Here is a 26749-nt window from a genome sequence, read left to right as displayed (position 1 = left end):
AGATGCTTCATGCTGAAAAATGCACCGCCGATGACATCATCCTGAAACAGCAGCCCACAGCGAGTGTTGGTCTGTTCCTCAACAGAGAGGGCTCTTCAGGAGGAGTGAGTGTGTTGGTTGTCAGCTCATAAAGCACCAGGCATTTATTTTCACTTAACGCCTTTGCGCCGATCGGGATGCTCAGCTCAATGACGTTTTTGCTACAGGCCATTAAAATGTGCAGTTCCCATTACTAGGATGTCGTCAAGGTCGATGTGGTGCGAAGTGAGGAACAGCGTGTTTTTGCTGGCTCTTTTGCTGAGGTGAACTCTTCTTTTAAAACCTCCTCAGACAAACAAACACATCAGCATTCTGCTGTTACTGCAGCATTTTGCCACAGCAACCAGCCTGGAGCTCCCATGAGCCAGCAGACGATTCAGTGGGGACAAGAAAAAGTGGTGGGCCTGCCTGACAAAATGTGTCTTCCTCTGCCTGATAAGCACAATGCAGGGGTTGAAAGATGTCCTGAGGTTATTTATACAGATGACCAGAGTGATTGAGCAGTAGAGCAGAACACACGTGATTTACAGGCCATTCTTGATCACGTGACACCTTCATTCATTGCAAAGGTGGCCAATCCTTCAATCCAGGTCCTGGAAGTACAGATCCACCCTTGGATTTCGCTGTAACTGCCCGAACAGCTCTGCCGCAAAGGTGCCCAGGCAGGTGGAGCGGAATCCAGGAGTGGATCGGTACTTCCAGGACCTGGATTATAAACCTCTGATGCATTGGCTGACCACTGTGCCTCTGTGTGGAGCTAGAGAGATGATTTAGGGTTTTTTTTCCTCTCAGCCTGGAAAGAGAAGTGGGCTACAGAGAGCCCCAATCAGACTCCTCCTCCCTGGGAAAGTGTGTGAGAGAAGGGGGGAGTAAGAGACAGAGAGAGAGAGGGAGAGCGAAAGAGGGAAGGAGGGGGTATAGCAAGAGAGGCACACAATGAAGGGCAGAAAAGGATACAATCAGAGGTTGTGTAACCTGTGCTGGGAAAAAGGGAAGAAGGGGGATCTCTAGGCCCTGTATGGTGCATTACTTTCCCATGCATTCCTATTCTTTCCCATGCTTTTCCAGGATTGTCAAGAAGCTGTTTTAGAGGAGAAGATGGAATGGTGAGGAATGGTTCTTGATTATTTTTTTTCTTCTAGCACTGCTATAAGCTTATGGGAGGTCTGCAGCTCTGCAGATTTCTGGACTACAGGACAGAACACTGATCAATGGTCCTGATTAACTTTTGGAGTGTTGTATGGTGTTGTCAGCTTCCTGCAAGTATTGTTTTTGATTGAAAAAAATAACTTCTCCAGCCTTGAGGATTCTTCAAACTCATTGATCTGTCCTGACGGAAACACGCTATCAAGGATTCAACTAGGACTTCTACTCTACTTTTCTACAAAATGCATGTCTATGCGGCCTCCTGCAGCCATCAAAAGTTGGAAGTGAATTGACTACCAACTTTTGCAACTAGTTGCAACAAATTCCAGGATTAACTGCAGCTACCGGACATCAAGAACTCTTTGAGCACAGATTCTTTAAACACCGACTCACTTATGTGCCCGGTAGATTTCAATGGCTTGATTGATTGTTCTCCAGCAAAATGGGGAACCTACTTAAATGCTGTCACCAGTTGTCTCGTTTTATCTGGCGCAAGGATGCTACTGCTCCTGGCCAAACCGAGGAGCGTTCTCCTCTCTTGTCAAGAGATAACAGTGATGTGGAAAGCCTTTCTCCATCAGGGACTCCATCAGCGGACATGCTGGCATCTCCTGTCCTAGACCAGGACCACCTCCTTTACCCAGATATAGTCTTGAGCAGTAGCCTCCGAGCTGCCTTGGACAGGGAAGACTTGACCCAGCCCTTGGAACTTGTGTTAACAGAGAGACCTGAAAGAAAGGATCAGTGTCATGAAGGTTTCATAGGTGACAAGGATGGAGTGAGAACGCCAAGTAGGAGCATAGGTCAAAAGGAGTTCCAGTTTGTGGACAGGAATCAGTTGTGTGCCACCGAGAAGGAATGGCCCTTGTTGTCTTCTCTACATTCTGAGCTGCCAATTGCTGCTAATTTCACCACTTCTCAGACCTTGATCTACACTCATGTACCAGGAACTGGAGTTTGGAGTAATTCATCCATTTGTCAAGGAGCACAGGTACTAGCACAAGGGTATGCAAGCCAATGGCACATTGTTTCAGAGCAACAACCTACTGGCACCTTCAGCACACCTCTTTTCAACAAATTTGCGAAGGACAGTGCATTAACTGACTTTGATACTATTCAAGCAAAGGTGGATAGGGTTCATACACTGCAGCAAAAAGAACAAGACACCACTGAACCTGCAAAGGATACAGAACAGATGGAGCAAAACTTGCTTCACAGGGACCAGAGTCTCACACAACTAGGGCAAGGAGTGATCCAGACAGCAGAAGAAAATGTGTTGATAAATGTGCCCAGCATAAAAGAGGCAGAAGAAAGAGTTGGAAACGATGGAAACGATGCAAAAATAGACATACAAATGGAACCCTATACAAATTTGAGAGAAAAGAGAGAAGCACATCACAGACAAAGCACAGAACGGCCACATAATGATGTAAGAACTTATGATTCCAGTGCTCTAATGACTCAGGATCCATTGTCTGAGGGCCTTGAACCAAATTCATTGCAGATAAAGCAACATACTGACATTCAACTGCAGATCTCACAGGTGGAACAGGTTGAGTTAGAGCAGGGGTCCATTCAGACAGAAGGGGAATTTAAACAGATGGTAAATGCCACAGACCAGATGGGGAGGACACCACTGCAAATAGAACAACATACTCCTGGAAACAGGCCAAAGTATGCATCAAATTACCAAGGCCAAAAGAGTATAGAAGAAACAGTCATCCAGATGCCAGAAGAACTGGAAAAAGATGAAGCTGAGGCTGTTCCAAATCTGGACCCAACAGAAAGAGATGTGATGCAGTTTCAACAGAGAAAAAACACTGAGCAGATGACTGTGGTTATTGACCAAGGAGCAGAAAAGGCTGAGCGGTTTACCTTGTTTGTGGTTGACAAGCTGTTCCTGGCCTCCCCGAATATCACAGGTTTGTTGTGATGATAATATTAACAATTCAGTCTTTAGATCTCAAGGCATATACCTTGTAAATGTGTGAGATTGTTTGCTGATTTGCATCACATTTTGGGCATTTGTCTATTATATACAATGGTAGTTATTCAGCCATTCAGGTGTTTATAAAGGAGGGTAGACCAAATGTTTGACATATCATCCATGCAGAAAAAATTGCTGGTCAAGTTGCTCCTGACATTCATAGGCTATGTTTTTTTTGACTAAGTTTTGGTTTGATTGTTTAGCTGGTCTACAACAAAGCTAATCTGGTATGACCAATTTGACCAAGTTTTTCTTTTTTTATCATTTTATTTCAAGTTTTTCCCATTTTCTCCACAATTTAGCACAGCCAATTACCCAACCCACTCACGAGGACTCCCCCTATCACTAGTAATGCCCCAACACACCAGGAGGGTGAAGACTAACACATGCTTCCTCCGATACATGTGGTGCCAGCTACCGCTTCTTTTCGAGCTGCAATGCTGATGCATGCCAGCGCGCTCAGAGGTAAGCGCAGCGACTAGGTTCTGATACATCAGCTCACAGACGCCCTGTGTTGTGGACATCACCGTAGAAGTGATGTGGGGAGACAGCGCCATGTACCCACCTGGAGGGAGCAGGGCCAATTTTGCTCCCGGCAGCTTGATGGCAAAGCTTCATGAGCGGGGGTTTGAACCTGCGACCTCCCGCTCATAGTGGCAGCGCTTTAGACCACTGGACCACTCGACGCCCTCAATTTGACCAATGTTTTGACCAGCATGACAAGCATTACCAAATCGATTGACCAGTATGACTCACATGTCCAGCAGTACCACATTGAAATGCAGCATACACTACGGTGATCAAGAGCTGGTTTGCCAGCAAGCTTTTCAGCATAGGGTATGTTTTACATGGTAAACCAACTATTCAACCACCTTGAACACCAGTCACTTCTCTATAGCAGCTCACATTGCATACAGCACTAGAAGCAGACTGTCTACTATTGAAATGGTTTTAGAATATAACTTAGTATTATAAATACATTCTGTAATAAAGCAATTATAAACAACTATAAATCACTCACTGGAATTTGTCCTGTTCACCTCATGTAAGGGCCAAGTGCTGATAGTGCATTTGGTGATAAGGTGGAGATGTTGGAGCTGGACAGGTATGATGCCAGTGAACACCAGGAGGATCCTTCTGCTCTTGAAGGGGACATTCCTGAAGATGCCGGATTCACAGTCAAGATTCAGGCTCCTGGCACTGAACCCACTGACTTCCACGTAAGGGTTTTGTTTCCCTGCACAGAAAATCCAGTGTAGCTGTTTCTATATTCTTAAACACATTTTATTCCTCTTTTAATTAAACTAAAGAGACCTTGAGACCCTGAAATAGCTCTATTAACATTATAACTTCACCTGCAACCTCCTATCGACCCTTAAAATTAATCTGCTGTTACTTTATACTGTGTGTGTTGACTTTTAGGTGTCACCTCTTGCAATGGTGCACGAAATCAAGCAAGTGTTGATGGACCGTGAGGAAACTTGCCACCGCACCTGCTTCTCCCTACAGTTAGATGGGAGTACACTAGATAACTTCACCCACCTGAGGTCCATTTCTGGTCTACAAGAAGACTCACTTCTCAAGATTGTGGAAGGCAAGACATACGATGTGAAAGACATACAATGTAAAGCATAGGGAATGTTGTAAATGTTGTTGTAATGTTTAGAATAGGTAAATATCTCTTGAGTTTCAATTAAAGCAACACTTGGTAGCATTTTGCTTTAACATAAAAGCTTTCTAGATCAGTGACCTGTAAGTCTAAAAATTGTGACTATGGTAATGCAAAGAATTGAAAAAAAAAGTAAACTTCCTGACACACGACTGATGTCATTTTTGCTAAACGTTTAGAGCCGTACACTAATCGGGAAGTTCGAATCCATCTGCGTCACATCAGAGATCTGCTGAAGAGTTTGGACCCTACAGATGCCTATAATGGACTGGAGGGCAGCTCCCTGTGCTTCCTCAGGTTCTTCACTGAACAACACATTGAAGGTGAGGCAAGAATTTAAAAGATTTTGCGGGGAAATTACAAAATACCTGAATACATTAATGCTTAGAGTGCAGGTGTATGTGGGCTCACACTTCAGTTTGTAAAATTGCATAACTATAATAACATGTACATATTAAGAGGTTAATTAGGATTATAAGATCTATTTGTTCTTGTTTAAGCACTTAGTGATGGCAGATTTATATTTGCCTAATGCTGTTAAAGAGCATGCCCATGATCACTGGCCTGATTATTAATTTCACACCATTGTCACGAAGCCTTGGTGTAGTAATGGATGACCAGTTATCATTCTCGAGCCATATTGCAAATCTGACTCGGTCATGCAGATTTCTCCTGTACAACATCCGAAGAATTCGACCGTTTCTGTCTCAGGAAGCCACTCAGGTGCTTGTGCAGTCTCTTGTCATCTCAAGACTTGACTACTGCAACTCTCTACTGGCTGGTCTTCCACTGCGAGCCACCAAACCACTGCAATTAATTCAGAATGCTGCAGCACGACTCGTCTTCAATCTTCCGAAGTTCAGTCATGTGACTCCTTTGCTGCGTTCCCTCCACTGGCTTCCTGTTGCCGCCCACATCCGATTCAAAACCCTGACGCTGGCCTACAAGGCAAAAAACGGACCAGCACCTTCATACTTGATGGCTATGGTCAAAGCCAGATCTGCACCAAGAGCTCTTAGAGCTTCCAGTACAGCTTGGCTCGAACCTCCATCACTCAAAACACACAGAAAACAGACATCCAGACTCTTCTCTGTGTTGGCACCAAGGTGGTGGAATGAACTTCCACTGGATGTCAGAACTGCAGAGTCACTCGCGGTCTTCAAACGTCGACTGAAGACACATCTTTTTAAAGAGTTCCTAAACTAAAAAAAAAAAAAAGAGGTTCCTAGGGTTCTAAACATGATTAAGTTCTATGTATCTCTTGATCCTAGTCTACAAACTAGCTTTGGATATCTGAAGTAACTTTGAAGCACTGTTGTAAGTCGCTCTGGACAAGGGCGTCTGCTAAATACCGTAAATGTAAATGTCATTTATATCTACCTTTTTTTTCCTCAGAGAGCAGCAAGCTGAAGAAGAGAGGTGAGGAGATTAAGCAGTTTAACTACAGTCCTCCCGAGTACATCCTTCCAGGAATTAAAGGATGTCATCTCTCACCACTGCAGCCTCAGACAGAGAACTTAAAGGTAGGATTAAAGATTTTTATAAATCGCACACAGTTTCTTACACCCTGCACAAGGCACGTTGCGATGCTTGATGCTATCTTACACCCTACCAATTAATTTAAAACCTTGTGCCTGCATCAGTAAAATAGCAACAGTGCTTGTGAATATATTCCGCTCATGGTCGTGGTGGTCTCGAAGTGAGGTGTGTTTATGTAAATTTCTGGCATATTGCTATCTTGGCAGTGGAAAACACAGATGCAGCACTGACTGAACACAACCTAGACAGACATCAACAGTCAAATGTTCATTGCTATCTTGGCAGTGAATTGTCAACAGGCGCATCCCCTACACGCAGCAGTGAACAAACCCATAGCGTGTGCTTCTTGGCAGCTATGCAAACTTATACATTAACAATAAACAGAATGAACAAGTGTGAACGAGCAGGTCAGTTTCCTCCCCTGAGAAGCATTTGGCAGGAAGTTGCCCCCCTAAAATAGCAATGCACCAAAGTCAGAGCACACCTGGCACTTAAAGGAAGTTGCAAGTGACACGCTGATTGGTTTAATGCACTTTACGTCCAAAACACACTCATGAATAATTAAGAGAATTAGTACATGCCTTTTGCACATTTCGAGCTGCGCAAGGTGTACACTTAATGTCATTAAGATAGCAAACACAAACTGACACACACTAAATTAAGCTGCCTGAGGCTGGCTACTGTGTTGGTTAGCATTGTGCTTCCATTTCTATAGAGGCTGGCTGTTAGCATGGTGACTAAACTGTCCCAACACTGCAGAGCCCAGCTGTTGTGTCTGTTAGGGTCTAACACTGTTGGGAATGGCTATTAGCATTGAAAATATTCTGCTTTAAACTTGCTGAGCCTGTCTGCTGTGTCTGTTAGCATCATGGCTCTACTCCTGCTGAGCCCACCTGACTGTTAACATTGCCACTAATCTGCTCCAAACCTACACATTCTGGCTGCTGACCCGGGTAGCATTGCAGTATCCTGCTCCACACAGACAGACTTTTAACCAGTGGGTTGTTTCAACCTATTGGTAGACAACATGATGCATTAACACAGGGAGTAGTAACACACAGAAAGTGGTTATTGTCTGCTTATGATGCCTTTACTTATTTCTGTGTCTATCTTTAAATAGAAATGTGTTGTTTTCTGCTTTTTTAATGTTTAAAAATCAGATTTTCAAGCTTTCATGTGTTTTTTTATTATATCTACACTCACACAAGTTTAAATAAACATGATTTCATAGATATTCTGGTCTGGGTGCTTTTTTTTCAATAGCCCACTGAATGCCTGAAGGTTCTAGCTATGAGTAGTTGGAATCCTCCTCCAGGAAACCGAAAGATGCACGGTGATCTTGTGTACCTGAATGTGGTCACCATGGAGGACAAGCATTACAGTGTTACAGCGTCCACCCGGGGCTTTTTCCTCAATCAGTGAGTAAACTAGAACTTGCCAATTTTAAAACTGCATTACTTCCGCTATAGAAAGAATTGAAAACAATTAATATTGGTAATTGTGTAATATTATGTATGATCTTGCTCTGCACCTCTTTAACAGTATACAGTTTTACTGCGTCTTAAAATGATGGTCCTCTGTCTTTTCTAGATCTACTACTTACAGCTTTAATCCAAAGCCAGCGAGTCCCAGTGTGCATAGTCATTCTTTGGTGGAGCTCCTCAGTCAGATCAGTTCAACTTTTAAGAAAAACTTTAGTGCTTTACTCAAGAAAAGGTAACTGGACTATGTTTTTCACAAGCACTGATGTTTGTCATCCATACGTTCTTAAAATCGAAATTAAATATATATTTTTTAATTATGTTATTTTCCTGCAAACTGTATTTTACTTTTTAGAACATCAACACACCCTTTTGAAAGAATATCTACCCCGTTCCAGTTGTTCAGCTGGACTGCCCCAGCGCTTGACCATGCAATGGACTGTGTCCGGGCTGAAGATGCCAGCTCCTCCCGTCTGGGCTATGAAGAACATGTGCCTGGACAGGTAATCTACCGGTTATGGAGAACTGTCTGCAGGCAAAAGTGATTTTTGACACATCTCATAGAATTAAAATAATGCTATACTGATCTGCACTACAATCCAAACAGACAGTTCTAGTCAGACACTGCCGGTCACGATCATGTGCTATCCACTGTGGGTGGTAATCCCTTTTATCACATATGTCTTGGTTAAGGAATGATAAGTAGTGGCACAACTTTAAAAATGCAATGTCTCACCCATCTGGCACTCAGTGTCAGGCATTGCTTAACCTTAACCTTGATAATTCGCATCGGTTTGTCGTGAGTCATGGCTAGTGTTCAGTTTCACTCACAAGATAACACCTCATAACTTATACAGGTAAAAATTCATGGTCAGTTTACATACTTACACTGACCATGGCATTTGGTATATCAGTGTATATTTAAAATGTGAACGAGAATGTCAGTCCTTCAGAAGTCTGTATACAGCGCTGGAAAAAAATAAGAGACCACTTAAAAATTATGAGTTTCTTTGGTTTTACCAAATTGAGAACCTCTGGAATATAATCAAGAGGAAAAGAGGAATCAGAACTGCTTGAATTTTTGCACCCGTAGTGGCATAAAGTTATCCAAAAGCAGTGTGTAAGACTGGTGGAGGAGAACATGCCAAGATACATTAAAACTGTAAATAACCAGGGTTATTCCACCAAATATTGATTTCTTATTATCTATAATTATGAACTAGTTTCCTTTGCATTATTTGAGTTCTAAAAGCTCAGCATCATTTTTGTTATTTCGGCCATTTCTTGGTTTCTGCAAATAAATGCTCTTTTTTTGGAATTTGGAATTAGTGAGAAATCTTGTCCATAGTTAGAATAGAATAGAATAAAACAATGTTTAATTTAATCAAAAATATACCTATAAATAGCAAAATCAGAGAAACTGTTTCAGAAACTGAAGTGATCTCTTAATTGTATATAATGATGAATGTCTAAGTGGGTTATCTGTGCTATATGCAGATTCGTGACTGGAATGAGGAGCTTCAGAGCACAAGAGAACTTCCAAGAAAGACTCTGACTGACCGTCTGCTAAGAGATAGAGCCATCTTTAAAGTGAGCCTAACATACGTTCCTTCTTGCTTTGCTCTTTAAAATTTCAAAACTCACCAACATTTTTATTCATGTTTAAATGTTCACAACTCAATTTATCAGTATTGCACTCTGACTCTCTCCTCAGGCTAACAGTGACTTTGTGACCACTGCAACACGAGGCGCAATGGCAGTGGTTGATGGTAATGTGATGCCCATCAACCCTGGTGAAGACCCACGCAATCAGATGTTCATCTGGAGCAGTATCTTCTTCAGCCTGGGCTTTGATGTGCGAGAACACTATCAGAAGCTGGGTGGTGAGGCTGCAGCTCATGCTGCCTCAACCATTGATCTGAACGGTGTCAGCGCGTACAGTGTGGTGGATGCAGAGGGTCTGTATATGCTTGGTACGGTGGTGGTGGATTACCGAGGTTACCGCGTGACCGCCCAGTCGATCGTTCCAGGCATTCTAGAGCGTGGTCAGGAGCAGAGTGTAGTATATGGATCTATTGACTTTGGAAAGACTGTCGTCTCTAATGAAAAGTAAGTTGTTGTAAGCACAATCTGTTTTCCACCATCCACATCATTCATAATTCATCATTTAATGATTTTAAAGGTCTGGATTCTAAGGTGGTCAGTGCATTGATCTGGGAACAGCTGGTTCAGCAATGGTTTCTTGATCATCAACCCATCCTTCAGACCTACATATACGTTTATTTTTCTTAGACATTCTTATAATTACAGCTCTGGAAAAAAATCAAGAGACCACTTCAGTTTCTAAATCAGTCTTCTGATTTTACTATTTATAGGTATATATTTGAGTAAAATGAACATTGTTGTTTTATTCTATAAATTACGGACAACATTAATCCCCACTTCCAAAAAAAATATTCTTATTTAGAGCATTTATTAGCAGAAAATGAGAAATGGCTAAAATAACAAAAAAGATGCAGAGCTTTCAGACCTCAAATAATGCAAAGAAAATAAGTTCATATTCATAAAGTTTTAGAAAGTGTTCTAAAATCATTATTTTGTGGAATATGCCTGTTTTTTAATCACAGTTTTCATGCATCTTGGCATGTTCTCCTCCAGCAGTCTTACACACTGCTTTTGGATAACTTTATGCCACTCCTGGTGTAAAAATTCAAGCAGTTCAGGTTGGTAATGATGGCTTGTGATCATCCATCTTCCTCTTGATTATATTCCAGAGGTTTCCAATTTGGCAAAATCAAAGAAACTCTCATTTTTAAGTCGTCTCTTATTTTTCTTCCAGAGCTGTATATGTAAAACATGTAAAAAAAATATAAAATAGCATATAGTAAAATAAATATAATTAATCTCTGCAGAAATATCTCAAGGAAAAGTAGTAATACTTGTGCATGTACATTTGATTTAAAATTAGATTTATTCTTTTTATCCTAATATTTTAAGGGATCCTGGACACAAAATAAAAGTCTCTTATTATCTCAAGGTTCCTGAAGCTGATGGACAAACCCAGCAAGCAGCTGAGAATGCAGCACCACACTGTGCTCAACAAAGATGACACACCTGTAGAGTTGGCCTCTTCTGTTGAATGTAAGGGCATTGTGGGTAACGATGGTCGTCACTACATCCTGGACCTGCTCTTCACATTTCCGCCAGACCTCAACTTCCTACCTGTGGAGGGGGAGGAGCTAAATCCTGAGTGTCAGCAGCTGGGTTTCCCACGACAACACCCACATCGCCTAGCCTGCCTGAGACAAGAGCTGATTGAGGCTTTTGTAAAGCACAGGTGAGCATCCCTCCCACCGTATTTTAGCCCTGTGGAAAAAAATATAATTTAGAATGTACAGTTTTAGGAAGTGAGATTTTTTGCATCATTATCTAATAATATGTGATCATTATTTAAATCACGTGTAACGTTGTACTGTTCATGTATTTTATTACAAACAATGCAGGCTAGAAAAAGTAAGTGAACTCGTCTGCATAGGTTGTTCGGCAGTCGGAGATTAAATTACTGACAGTTTTACTTTTCTTAAAAAGGACTGGTTAGTGTCAATCATGTTTAATGCAAAAACAACCAGAATACATGCTGTAAAGACACATGAGGTCACAAAAGGCTATACACATGACGTTTGCTGGTACGCTTTCTGGCTACATTTAATAGAAATGCCTTATCATTATCATTGTAATAACGCTAAACTGCAGTTTCTATATCTGAGGCTTATTCTCTATTCTATTTGCATTTTTTTTCTTTAGGCATCAATTATTTATGGACTCATTATCTCAAGGCTTAAAGCAAGAAGACAACTGTATCCAAGCTGCTGTATCTCCTCTGGTAAACCAGAGCCCAGATGCAGCTCAGAACATCTGCAACCAGGCCATTGATGATGTTACTCCAGACCCAGCTAGCCAGAGCATTTCATCCAAAGAGATTCTACCTCAATCCTTTGATATACGCTTCAACCCTGACATTTTCTCCCCAGGTATGTTGATAAATCTGTAGTTATTTGTAACAATATTTCACAGTTCCATGGTTTAAGTCAATTGAGGTCAATTGTATATAGAATAGAGTATATATATATATATATATATAGAGAGAGAGAGAGAGAGAGAGAGCCATGTCATCAGCTGGTGCTGGTCCACTGTTTTATATCAAGTCCACAACTTTTATGGAGATGCAGATTTCATTTTCTAGCAGGACTTGGCAAAAGAACTATATAATATATATATAGTAGTATAATGATTTTTATAATCATTATACTCATTTATAACTGATTTTTTTTTTTTTTTTGTCCGTAAGAGATAAACATCAACCATAAAATTAATATGGAGTGTAATACATCTATATAATATATTAGTTTCACATTTTGAACGGAATTACTGAATAATGTAACATTTCAATGATATTCTATTTTTTTAAGCTACACTAGTGTATACTGTATATGTACCATGTGTTTGTTTTCAAGGTGTGCACTTCCCAAGTGAAAGTTCTAAGGAAATTGAGGAACAGAAACAGCTTTTGAAGGATGCTGTAGCTTTTCTTATTTCCAATCAAATCCCTGCATTTGTGAGTACTGGTTTTAATTTAATCAAAATCATATCATAATAATTTCCATTGACACAACACATGTACTTGGGCATATAAATTATGTAAAAATATGTCTTTCATATACCCACTGTATACAACTGCACTTTCAAGGCAAACTGTAGCCACTGTCTAATTTTGCCGTCCTGTGTTTGTGTAGATTGGGAGCTGTCTTGATCACACCACAATGCCCATGGATGGTTTCACATTAACCGAGGCTCTACACCAACATGGCATCAACATCCGGTATCTGGGCACTGTACTGGAGTGTATTGAGAAGTCCTCCCGTATGTTGGCTCTGGATCACGTTTATGTGAGTATATTTTTGCAATTTTTGCAGAACACATATAATTCTGTTATGATATACAGTACTGTGTAAAGTGAGTAAAATAATAGTGTAGATAAGTGTATTTACAATGTACAAATGTTATGTACCATTACTAATACACACTGACATGCCACATGTCATGGCACAGGAAGTAGTACTGTGTTCCATGATTTGTGCCATGTCCCATGGAAGCTAAAGAACCCTGTTCCCTGTTTTGTTCTTTTGCCTTCTTGTAGAGAATTGCACTGTCTGAACTGATCACCAGATGCACAAAGCACTTGTTCAAGACTTACCTGCTAGTAGGTGTCCAATGTATCTTTACTTTTGTAACTCTTGTATGTATTTGTTATTTGTTTTGCCTTTGCTTTCAGACAGTGCTGAGTCTGGTGCACTAATGTGGCTTTTGTGCATTTTGCTCTCTTATCAGGCTGTTGAGCCATCTGCCCTGTCTGCCTCCGTCAGCCATTTTCTCAACTGCCTCCTCAGCTCCTCACCTGATGCACCAGGGACACAGCAGATGGACAGACTGGCATCCAGGCGCAGCCTGACCTCCTGTGAGCTCTGGAGAATGATTCAGGCTGAGGCTCTGGAGTACTACCATTACAGTATGCCATGGTGAGAGTGAAGGGGAGGCTGCTTTTAAGGAGAACCTTTGGAGAGTATTAAGGAGAGTATTAACCTTTGTTGAATAGCCCACATCCGTTCTTCCACAGCTAGCCGAGATCCAGTAATTGTATTCTGTTTATCCAAACACCCTTTAGACTGGGTGATAAATCCTCTTTTTACACCATTATCAAGGATCAAAGTAGATCCCCACCTCATTGGTTGAATCCAGAGAACCTGATATTTCAATCAAGGCATTAATACATTTAAAAGTGCACAAGAAGCTTATTAAAAACACTGACTACATCCCCTAGTGCTCTGAGTTCCCCTTACATCTCTGAGTTACGCTACATGCCCCATATCAGCCATCCTACAGGATGTTTAGACAAACGAAATAGAATAACTGGATCTCGGAAAGCTGCGGGTGAACGGAGGTTGTCTATTCAACAAAGGTTAGTATTCATTATCATATTTTACTACACCAAAAGTCAATATATATATATATATATATATATATATATATATATATATATATATATATATATATATATATATATATATATATATATATATATATATGTAACCTATGTTGTTATAAAAACATCTATACACTGTTTATCATAAATAGTTATTTCACTATATGTAACCTGTCCATTGCTCAGGCACTAATGCAACCACAGACCATCAGAGGTGCAGGCCTTTGAACTTTTTTTAACTAATCGACTATTAAATTACTGAATTGTCATACATTTTAGATGTCATTGCAGCTTTAATAGTGAACAGTTACGAGATGTTGAGGCTCATGTGGTAACACTAAGGAACATAGGGCCTTATTTTAGAGATCTTTAAGCGAGCCGTCAACAGTGCACAATGCAGCTTGATTTAGGGAAAGTAAGTGTGTCTTTGTTATCATAATGATGGAAAAAGTATGCCTTTCATGGCTCAAAACACGGCTGTGACAGTTTACTGCCAAGGTAGCAATGAACATCTGACGATTGATGGCAATACACCAGAAATTTACCTGAAAACACCTCATTTCCAGACCTCCACATCTATCAATGAAGATATATTCACAAGCTATTTAAACAATGCAGGCGGAAGGTGTGAAAATAGATTACTGGTAGGGTGTAAGCTAGCAATGGGCATCGCTATGTGCCTTGCGCAGGTTGTAAGATAGAGCCCATAATCTCTGTTTCCTTTTAAAACATCTTCCTTTTTCACAGTCAGTGAGGAAATCTAATATTTATAATGGTTCTTTTATCACTGACTCAGATCTAATGCCTCTTTTGTGTGTGGCAGTTGGAGTGTGGATCAGGCGGTGGATAAATGTGGCCTACAAAGAATTAATTTGCTCAGAGAGATTTCCATCAAAACTGGCATCCAGGTAACACAGCATCTGTCCGCCATCCATCTAACCGACAAAAAATGCTGACTCTTCATATTCTCTCTGTGGCTGTGTGGTAACTGTTCTCCTCTGTATTTCTCCCTCCTCTTTTTTTTCCCCACCCCCATCTGTTTCTAAACTGTGTCTATCTCTTCCTATCCTCACACACACTGACTGCTCAGATTCTTATTAAAGAGTATCATTTTGATGCTAAACACAGGCCGGTGTTCACCGAGGAGGATATCCTCAACATGTTTCCAGTAGTAAAGCACATCAACCCTCGGGCCACTGATGGCCTCCATCTGCTACACTGTGGTCAGATCAAGGTCCAGCAAGGTAAGTAAGTACAGAACATCTATATAGTTACTAGATAGGAAGCACAGACAGTGCACAACTCTCAAAAGTAAAGCCACCACAGGTCTAGTTATCTAGTTATGTATCTCAGCCATATGGTCCTCATATCTCCTCTAATCTGTCTTTTCATCTTCAGTGTCTAGTCAATTTCACTAATTAGTTTCCTACATTTTTTTTTTTACATCTGAAATTAGTTTTTAAAAATGTTGATGTTCTGTTGTTGTAAGAAGGTGGGATTAATCCTAGGAAGTAAATTTCCTAAATTTCCTTCGGGATAAATAAAGTATCTATCTATCTATCTATCTATCTATCTATCTATCTATCTATCTATCTATCTATCTATCTATCTATCTATCTATCTATCTATCTATCTATCTATCTATCTATCTATCTATCTATCTATCTATCTATCTATCTATCTATCTATCTATCTATCTATCTATCTATGTGATTGACAGACCATCTGCAGACAGAACAACCTTTCAATGGTATTTGTGTTCAGTCATGGCCAGCGCCATATCTTGTATATATATTTTTTATATTTTTATTTTTTATGAGCTAAGCTCCTTCACTATAGTTTGATTGATTTTTTTTAAATATTTAATGATAAAATATATAAACTGCACTTTTACTATTGAAACATTTCACTTACAAGACATCACATGTCCAGTGGATAAGCCCACTTTTCTTCTGGACCTTTAGTCTCAGATGCTTGTCAGATATCTGAAGTTTGCTTCCTTAGTTTGGAACAAGAGACATTAATTCTAACTATTTTGTAACCTACCAAACCCACTCTATTAAGATTATTGTATTGTTGCATGTCCAATGAAAAACAAGTATCTACATTTTTGTTCTTTTTTGTTGTTTTTAGTTTACTACATAATTTGAACACACAAACTGTCTCTAATACTGTGTCAACATGTCTTGATTAATGGACCAATAGAAATTCTCTAAAATGACCTAAAATAAACTTTATATAGTGTATACTTTGTATTATTAGTGCCTGATATGCAATTGGGAGGCAGCCTTAAACTGTCACCAGTCAGATTTAATTGTGTTTAGGTAGTGAATTAAATCATATGGTATTTTAAAGCACACTAATTGGCCTGCACAAAACAAATGAAGGTCTGAATGTGTTTTCATTAAGTTGAGAGAAGTTTTTAGGTCAGCAATTCGATGAGAGATGAGGTTGGTGGCAGTTTAAGTGCAGGGTTTGTTAACAGTGTTAGCCAAAACTAAAGAAGCACTTGTCAGATATTAATTATGTCTTGGCTGATCATCTGGATTTGATGTAAACTATTACTTTAAATATAATACAATTTATTTACTATATTATACACACTATATTATAAATGCATGCATAATAACACTTCCGTGTTCTATACTAAAATTATGAATATTCTTTTAATGAACTAATGAAAATAGCTGAAAATAGTTTTGTAATGTGGATTTTATAACACTGCTAACAGCATTGTGCAAGGAACATGCATTGTCTGTGAGAGCACATGTGCCACATATGACATGATTAATACCACCTATGGACAGGATTAGAAAGCTAATGCTTGACATTACCAAATGTTTATGTACCAAATGTGTCCTCAGGTTCACTGAAAGAGGGCTGTGAGCTGATTAGCCAGGCGTTGGGACTGTTTACGAACGTGTACGGGGCTCTGCACCGGGACGTCTGCACCTGCCTCCGTCTCCTGGGCCGCATTTACTACATCCTTGGAGACTACTCTGAGGTGCGGGTGTGGCTCACTACCATTTGGGTGCCTGCTTTAGATTGCCTGGTGCTGAGAATTGTATAGCTAGGTCCATATAAATATCTGGACAGTCACAGTCTTCATTATTTGGGCTTTGCATGCCACCACACTGGATGTGAATGAGAAATCTCCTCATTCAGGGGCCCAAAATGAATTGGTCAAATTATGTCTATAGCTATTTTATGAGCTTTATTCCCTCATTAATCCAGAATCAGTTATGCAGGCAAAGGTCTGGAGTTGATTCCGGGTCTGGCATTTTCATTTGGAAGCTGCTACTGTGAACCCACAACATGCGCCCAAAAGAGCTCTCAATGCAAGAGAAACTGACTGTCATTAGATTGAAAATAAGAAGAAATCCATCAGAGAGATAGCGGAAATGTTAGAAGAGGCCTAATCAACAGTTTGGTACAATCTGGGAAAATAGAGCACATTGGTGAGCTCAGGAACTCAAAAAGTTCTGGACATCTACAGAAGACAACAGTGGTAGATGATCACAGAATCTTTTACATGGTAAAAAAAAAAAACCCTCACAACATCCACCCAATTGATGAACACTCTCCAGGAAGCAGGTGTATCGATATCTTAGTCTACCATAAAGTGAAGAATTCATGATAGCAAATACAGAGGTTTCCCCACAAGCTGCAATAGAAATGTCAGATTAGACATTACTAAAACACATCTAAAAAAAGCCAGCCCAGTTCTGGAACAGCCTTTGGACAGGTGAAAGATTAGCCTGTATTGGAATGATGGCAGGAAGAAACTATGTAGAAGGCTTGGGATGGCTCGACACAGTGCTCACCACATGCTCTTTAAAACATGGTGGTGGTCAGTGTTGGGAAGTAACGGATTACATGTAACGGCGTTACGTAATCAGATTACAAATTATAAGTAACTGTAATCCGTTACAGGTACTGCTTCAGTAAGTGGTAATCAGATTACAGTTACTCTGCTAAAATAAAAGGATTACATTGCGGTACTTTCCTATTTTTGCTCTTCCAATTCAACACTGACAAAACGCAAATAACATTTTGCGGTGAAATCGCTCTGATATGACAGTTGTCTGCCCCTCCTCCCGTCTCGCTGCACACACACACAGGGAGGAGGGGCAGACAGCGCTCACACAACGAGACGAAATTAACTGACATTTTGGTCAACGAATAAAAACGAGACGAAAATGTTTGGCAGGGACGAAATCCAATCAGAACTGATTTAGTTCTGTGAAAGGTAGGGACCAGTTAAGAAGGGATCCAATCACTGCTACTTTAGCGAAGGTGGAGACAAGCGGGGTACTCATCCAATCAGTACCCGCCTCTCCTGCAGTAGCGCCGCGCGCTCAGTTACAAACCCGGGAATTAACCTGTCGATACTTACGGAGCTCGACTGGAAGTTAACTCGACAGTGTTCAGCAGGGAGGGAGAGAGAGAGAGAGAGACAGAGAGGGGAGAGGCGATATATTTCTCCTTTGACGTCGCGAAAAACAAGATAGCGTGTAAACCGCGTGGAGCGACTCCATCTCCGGTAAAAACACCACTAATCTTTCAGCTTCTGCAGACCAGAGTCACACAGATCTCCATGCAGAGATCAGCGTTTTAATGCTGATGTTATTTCATGAGCTGATAGTGTGTTTAACTCGGCAGTGCACTAAAACACAGAACTGTTACAGAACCCTAACTCATTAAAATCAGATCATCTGTTTAGTCTCACAGTGGGAAATATATAGCTAGTGTTAAAACAGGAACAGGTCAGAAAGAACTCAATAATATAACGAAAATAAAACAATAAAATAAGTGAATCTATGAACCCAAAAGTCTGTGTAAAGTTTCTTACAGCACTTTCTCATAAGTTTCTCACTTTAACTCAAAGTCTCTCAGTACATCCTGAGAGCATCTCTACAGGACTGTGTGAATGTGTGTTTTTGATCTCATTTATAGACTGTAGCTCCAGTAGGTGTGCTGGGTTACTGCTGGAGATAAAACTAGATCCTTCAAAAGCTCTTTTTGCATTTACAGCTCTGTTTAAACTATAATTTAACTATTCAGATGTTTTATGACCTGATTTCTAGAGCAAAATTTTAAATGTAAAATGTGTATAGTCACACACCTACAATAATAATAATAATAATATACATTAAATCATATATAAATATATTTCACATTCAAACATTAACAATATTACTCAAGTGGATATTAAACGTTTCATTTCATATAAGTGTATAGTTAATAATTCAAGGGAACTGATGAAAAAGCATTTACATTTACACCCTTTACATTTTAGTCGACTAAATTTACTGTAATTATAGTAGACTATATTCTTATGACATTAAGTCGACTAAAACTAAAAACATTTCAGATGACTAAATTGTGACTAAAACTAAATGCTATTTTCATCACAAAACTATGACTAAGAATAAATCAAAATTTGTTGTCAAAATTAACACTGGTGGCAAACCTGCAAATAGATAGCTTACAGTTATTGTTACATTGTTTGTTTTTTTATGTTTTTTAATGGTTTTATCATCAATTTATAGAAGTGTTTCATAAAATTGTTTGATGAAATGTTTTCATAAGTATTTTTATAGAGTGATTAAAAAGGCTGTTTTATTTGTTTATCTAATTGTTAACTGGAAAGAAAAATAAAAGAATAATATGCAATATGTGGTTGCTACATTCATTCAGGCTTAAAAAAATGACAATATTGTAAGTAATCCAAAGTAATCAGATTACGTTACTCACTTGAAGTAATGTAACTGATTACGTTACAAATTACATTTTAAGTGATGTAATCAGTAATCTGTAAGGGATTACATTTTAAAAGTAACCTTCCCAACACTGGTGGTGGTAGTATGGGCGTGCATGGCTTCCAGTTGCACTGGGTCACTAGTGTTTATTGAAGATGTGACAGAAGACAGAAGCAGAAGGATGAACAGGGATTTACTTTCTGCTCAGATTCAACCAAACACAGCAAGTTTGATTGGATGGCGTTTTAAAGTACAGATGGACAGTAACCCAAAACATACAGTGAAAGCAACCCAAAATTTGTTTAAGGCAAAAAAATTGGAATATTCTGCAGTGGATGAATCAGTCACCAGATATGAACCCGATCATGCAGAATTTCACTCACGTAAAACCAAATTAAAGGCAGAAAACCCACAAACCAGCAAAAACTGAAGACAACTGCAGTAAATGCCTGGCCAAGCATCAAACAGGAGTAAATCCAGTGTTTGCTAATGTTTTTGGGTCCCAGACTTTAGAGAGTTCTTAATTAAGTATTAAAAGCTGACATTTTATTTATGGAAGAGGTTATTTGTCCCATTACCTTTAAGCCCCTGGATTGAGGAGGCATTGAACAAAAATGTTTGCAGTTCCTATTTGCTTTATAGGATAGTTTACTTCATAGGATCATTTTTTTCATTTTAAGTCCAGGCTGCATACAGAGCCCAAATCATAAAGATTGTTAAACTGTTTAAATATTTATAGGCCTAATTGTATAGACAAGTACCCTGTTATACTAAATATACTCATTCAGCCAAAACAACTTGGCACAGATCTTAAGGTCTAATATGTATTTAGCTGTCATGTAACAGAAGTATGTGCCAACCAACTAGCTTTTAACCTGCTTTCATGTTTTACCATGCCGAGCAAATTGTGTGTGTTTCAGCACTGACATGTATAGCATTCAAAAGCAAAAGCAATATTAGCATTCAGAATTGTGTCTGTGTGATTATCTACACTATTTGTTTTGTCCTTCTAGGCACTGAGTCACCAGCAGAGGGCTGTACTAATCAGTGAGAGAGTGCTGGGAATAGATCATCCAAACACCATACAGGAATATGTGAGTGCAGGAGTGTTTACAGTATGTACTGGATGAATCATAGGCATGTATTTTTAAACACAAATAAGAAAAATAACTCCACTCTTTACTCTATTTACAGAAACACCTTGGTCTGTACTGTTTTGCGAGTGGGCAGGCAGCCACTGCACTGCGGCTGCTTTACCGAGCCCGCTATCTCATGCTGCTTGTGTGTGGAGAAGACCACCCAGAGATGGCCTCGTTGGATGTAAGTAAAATGAGTGTGGTAGCAAGAGCAAGACTCATTCTTTTTACATACCATATTTTTCGCACTATAAGGTGCACCAGCGTTATGCAACACTAGTAAGGAACAGGGTTGTCGCCATGTTTTCCTTTTAATTCAACAGATCTTGCAGATGGGTGGTGGTGGTGGTGGGGGGGGGGGGGGGTAGCAAGCTAAGCTAAGTAAACAAACTGTAATTCTTAAAAAACAAATTAAGTCAAACGAGCACTGGATGTTAGTCTACACAGATTTCTCTCCTGAAAACTGTTTATTTAGTAAGTAAAGCACTTCAGTTTAATTAGATTTTCAAATTTCCACTAAGGCTGGGTGCAGCAGCATTAGCGGCTAACCGCTAGAGCCTCTCTATGGTGAACAACAGGTCTAGAGCCTCTGTTGGCTGGTTGCAGTATAATGCGTAGCTCCACCCATCCCCATACGTTTCAATGACAAATTAGCCCCGCTCATTTTCTAATTTTTCTCTTCTAAATTGTCTTATTGTTCTCAAGAAATCAGTTCTTCTATATTGTAAGAAGGCTGGATCATATTAGCTTGATTTGCTTTATCAGCAAACAGAGCTGAGCTCCAGTTCTGTAATTTGATAGAAATGTAAATTGTTTTGTAATAAAATACATGAACTGCCCTTCTACACAGTGGCGGTTCTAGACCATTTCAGAGGGGCAGATTACTTGCTAGCTTATAGTGTTTTGCTGGCATAATAAATAAAATATTGAATTTCACAATTGGCAAAATTCATTAATTCTGTATTTGTCATGTCATACAAACACATTAACAAATTATCAAATTTCACATTTTATTGTCTTTGCTATAATATTCATTTCTTTTTTTCAGTTTCCTATTACATTGCTTTTACATTAGCTGTCTTCTGTGGTTTGCGTGTTTTCTTGCCAACAGAATTCTTACATGTTATTTTCTCATATATATTTTATACTAACAGATGAACAGAAAAAAACATTCAAAGATTTTGCTTTGCTTTACAATGTTATTAACTCTTTTTTTCACTTTTTGCCCTGGTAACATAGCAGCTCAATACGCCAAACCAGTACCCTGCAGCAAGACCTTTTGTATAGTAAAGGATTATTACCTTTAGAGATATATGTACTTTACCCTGCCTACTATTTTTTTAGCACATTAATAATTTTCTTTAAATGTTTCTTTAGCTGTTGAAGTTATATCATCATTCAGTGTGTATTTTACGCTCTCTTCTCTGTTCAGAGTAAGATTGGTCTGGTGCTACATGGTGTACTCGAGTGTGACCTCGCTCTAAAGTTTCTAGAGAGTGCCTTGGCCTTGACCTCCAAATATCAGGGGCCCAATTCCCTTAAAGTGGCACAAAGGTAAGAAATTGACTAACATGCATTATTGACATATTGCATAGCATCAGCCTTAGCATAATGTGAATAAATAAGCTGATTATTGAGTGCTCCCCTTGTTTAAAGCTTTTCCTCTGTTCTCACTTGTAGTCATCACTTGTTGGCGAAGGTGTATGAGAGCAAAGGGGAGTTTCGCTCAGCGTTGAAGCATGAGAAAGAACGTTATATGATTTACAGAAGTCAGGTAATTTCTTTCTCACAATTCATGTTATCCATGTTCATCATTTTAACCCTGTCCTCCATATTTCAGTATTTTCTCTGATGTAACATTACCACATCAACTCAGAAGGCCTTGATAATGAGTTTTATAAGGTGTGTTTTCAATGGTAGGACTTCAGATCCAGTGTTGGTACTGTATATAGGGACTCGTGGCAGTCGTGGCTTAGTGTTGACAGGGTTGTGGGTTCAATAAGCTGTTGGCCCTTTAGCAGAGTATTTCACTCTTTCGGTTCCAGGGATCTCAATTAATATATATTTTTAACACAGGTTGGTGATGCACATGAGAAAACCTGTGAAAGCTCAGAGTACCTGAAACACCTCACAAATCAAGCTGTGATTCTGCAAAGGACCATGAACATCATCTACAAAAACAGTGCTGGGGGCAATATTGCTCCTCTTAAAGTAAGCAGCCTATTATATATGTATTTTTATCCTTGATCATACACCTACAATTGTCTTAGAACATCCCCATTTTAAGTAGTCTACTAGTGTGTTGAGTCCAGTGACTTTCTTACTGTCGCTGGACATGTAACAGCTCCATGTCTTCTCTTTAGAGTTGAAATGGAGACCGGGTTAAGTTTTAAGCTTTGCTAGAAGGTGTTTTTCTATGTTTCGTCCAGTTATTGACTCTCAAAGACTTGTCTTCTGATGCTGTTGTGGATTTGAGTCTGTCAGACATCTTCCTGTAGCAGCTTTCTCTCATTTCTAAAAGACAGGACTTTGTATTGTTACTGATTATGAACTGATCTTAAACTGCTTAAATGTGCATAAAATATAAAAAAAGCATCAGGGTGTTCTAAAACTTTTGACTGCCTGAAAATGTCTTAACTGTCTTCCACACATAGCTTACTGCACCAAGCCGATCTTGGATTGTGGAGCAGCTAAATCTTGTAACTGGCATTGTGCTGATCCCACTCAGGTAAGCTGTGACTACTGAACAGAAACAACTGTTGTGTACAAATTAAGGATACCTGGTCAATCTAATTGAATCTAATGTAACTGTTAATCTGGTCTTTTGGATTAAATGTTAGGGCTGTCAATTGAACATGTTCATTTAAAAAAATAATGATGAGTTTAAAAAAAATTAACGCGGATTAACCACCTTCCTTAGTCCCCTTTGACCTGGTGCTACAGTTCTGGTCAGTTTGACAAAAAGACTCATAACTGAAGACCAGAGTAACATACAGTCATCATTCACATATTCATATTAAATAGCAGTCTTTACTCTATTAAACTAGCACACTAAAATCATTCTGATATCAGAAATCTGCAGTTAGCATCCAAGCTAACACCCACCAATCCTTACTGCTGAGTTTGACTGTTAGCTAGTATTGGGTTTCGAGTTAAATAACTAAAGACTGAGATACAATGATACTTTATTTGCAGCATCTGTTATTGAATGATGTTCATTACAGGGAGCTTTAAATGTATGACAGTTATTCATATATTTCATATGCTTCTCAGCTAAAATTAATTTAAATTCATAACATTGTGCATTGAGGAGAGAAACTAGAGGCTGCTGCAGTTGGGTAAATGTTTAGGTTACTATTTAGAGCAGCAACCTTGTTTAAACAAAATGCAACAGTGTGACGTATTCTGTTTTCTCACTGTAAAATTTAAACCATGCAAACAAATCTCAAGGATACATATTTGTAATTCCAACAAGTCTTACCCAATTCATTCATTGCATTACAAGGCCACACCTTAGGAGTTGCCTAAAAGTGCTTTTGACTATTGTGATGTAATTTATTTCTTTTAACTCTTTTTTGTGCTTTATCCTTCTTCGTGCTATCTCAATGTCAATGTCTGTCTACCTTTTGCCCCTTTTCCCTAAAGCAACAAGGATTTGGAGTCCCTCAGAGCAAACTCTCAGAAAACAGCTGCTTAAAGCAACTCTATGTAGGATTTTTATCTTAAAACAATGCTTTCAGGATCATGTGGATGGTCCACTGACTTGTTGCTACTCTGTGGCTTGGCACGCTGCTGACTGCACTATGGAACTTTGATGAAGTGGGGAAAACAACGTTTGCGAAAAATTACTTAACATAGCATAACAAAGCATATTCATGCAAAATACTGTAATGTTACTCTTTCAGAAATGTTCACATGTTTTTGTTAATTTGAGTGATGGTTCAGTATATGTCAGCTTGTCCAGAGATGCATGTAAATGTATCCTTCTGTAAAGGTGCTCAAATCCTGACTGTAGGGGGAACCCAAGAGCAAGAAATGCCCATTCTTGCATTATGCTGCTTTAAATGCAAACAGAATATGCAATGATTATTATCTCCACATGGAGGAGCACTACCCACTAATGGAGAGTGTCAAGAAAACATTAACACAATGTCAAGAAAATAAATGTCCATTTTTCCATTTTGGTTTTTAAGAAAAAATATTGAAGGAATAGATAGGAATCATATGATTTACTGGCAACAACATGCTTATCTGGAATAAAATGTGTTGTAAATGTACTGCATTTTTTATTTTGTTTTGCATGTGTGAAAAGATCTAAAATGCAGTCCTGAGTAGTTTGTCAAAGATTGTTAAAATTAAATAATGTTTAAAATGTTTGAAATTTTGGAGATAAAAAATGATATTCTAATATAATAATATTAAAAATTTAAACTTGTCAGTGATATAACTGCTTATGCTGGTAAATGCCTTATTTTCCTATTTTGTATCTTCGTATGTAATAACTGTAAGAATGACTGATATGTTTGGAGTCAGTCTACATGAAGCTGTTTTAATGGATGTGCATGGAACTGAGTTTGTTTGCCTTTTATGGGTCACAGACCTGAAAATGCCTTTAAATACATTGTGTAAAATGCCTTGTGAGATGTGCTAAAATGAATAAAAGTGGATGCAGTTGAATTAGCCTTTCTGTCCTGTTTAAAGCCGAATGCACAGTTATTATGTTTATATGTATAGTAATTATACAGGATAAGAATGGGGATAATTGGGGTAGGTCACCCACATCTACAACACCTCTGAAAGACCTAACAGGAGACCCATTCCCCTTCAAGCTCATTTTACAGACCTTTCACTTGACCAAATGTAAGTGTACAACCCTGCTCAGACCACCAGTTCCAATGTAGATTTTGCTGCTTTCAAGCCATGTCAGAAATGGGTGTACATGAATGCCACTACAAACCTGTATTTAACAGACCTCAGCACAGACTTTACGAATAAGGGGATTAAATGCTAATAAATGCTGATTTAACAGCAACAACAGTCTATTTTTTAAGTGTTTACTTCCATCCATACATGAAACAACAGAGATAATTATACTGAATATGAGTATAGCTCACCTAATACTCTGCTTACTTTGCTCATATTATTAGTTTGTTTTGCTTGCAGTAATTGTAAATGTACTTGCTCTCTGTTGACAGAAAAAAAGAGAAATAAAAAAGGAAGAAAAGTATTCTAAAATCAGAGTTTTTCTCCCTAAAAAAACGTAAAAAAAATAATAAAATAAAAATAAAAATAGGTTATATCAGAAGAAATAGAGTCATTAAGATTCTAATCTTCTAATCTTTTCAATAGATAAGAAGATAAAAAACACATTTTTACTTAAATAAAAAATACATACTCTGTTCCTCTAGCCTATTTTAAATAGCTAAAAGCTGAAAGCTACTCAGTATAAATAACATTAAATAGCTGATACACATACAGACAGTACTATTCTAGCACATCACATTTAATATAAATACACCCCTTAGCCAGCTTAGCTGCTGGTGTTTGTACTGTTCTTAACCAAAGCCAGCAGAGATCATATTTAACTTACAAACTTTAAAACTATAAGCACCGACATCTGAGTTGGACTTGAAGGCGGACAAAAATTGTGGTCACACACAGGGCCCCGCCCATTACTGGCACCCAAATTCTGTGACACCTCTGAAAAGCTCAACAGTGAGGTATGGTGTCTCAAAACATCTCCCCTCCAAGCTCACTTCCCAGACCTATCACTTAACCAACTGTAACTGTAGAACTAAACTATAGCCACACCGGGCCCCACTGGCGACAGTAATACATGCTCAGAGCAAAAGTTCCATGTGGATTTTATGCACAACTTCAAACCACTATACTAGGCTTTGCATAAAGTCAAAAATATGTTTCATTTGATACATTCATAAATAGCAATAGT

At 38.9% G+C, this 26749-nt stretch overlaps 1 protein-coding gene across 1 annotated transcript; it reads left to right on the top strand.

The window, feature by feature from the left end:
• Window positions 1-911: 911 nt before the first annotated feature.
• Window positions 912-25201, top strand: LOC103047345 (clustered mitochondria protein homolog). Its single transcript, XM_007260718.4, has 26 exons — window positions 912-3107; window positions 4223-4392; window positions 4595-4766; window positions 5021-5164; window positions 6237-6364; window positions 7644-7798; window positions 7971-8096; window positions 8217-8364; window positions 9359-9451; window positions 9576-9970; window positions 10899-11198; window positions 11666-11892; window positions 12376-12476; window positions 12655-12807; window positions 13059-13121; window positions 13250-13437; window positions 14725-14809; window positions 14992-15145; window positions 16766-16905; window positions 20677-20757; window positions 20858-20983; window positions 22232-22353; window positions 22480-22573; window positions 22876-23010; window positions 23454-23527; window positions 24445-25201. Exons 1-26 carry the CDS (start codon window positions 1628-1630, stop codon window positions 24494-24496), a joined length of 5106 nt encoding a protein of 1701 aa, XP_007260780.3. The 5' UTR covers window positions 912-1627; the 3' UTR covers window positions 24497-25201.
• Window positions 25202-26749: the final 1548 nt, after the last annotated feature.

This window comes from Astyanax mexicanus, chromosome 17 (assembly GCF_023375975.1).
Source record: "Astyanax mexicanus isolate ESR-SI-001 chromosome 17, AstMex3_surface, whole genome shotgun sequence".
Classification (NCBI taxonomy): domain Eukaryota; kingdom Metazoa; phylum Chordata; class Actinopteri; order Characiformes; family Acestrorhamphidae; genus Astyanax; species Astyanax mexicanus.
Note: the sequence above shows the minus strand (reverse complement) of the source record. Positions and strands in the feature narration are given on the sequence as shown.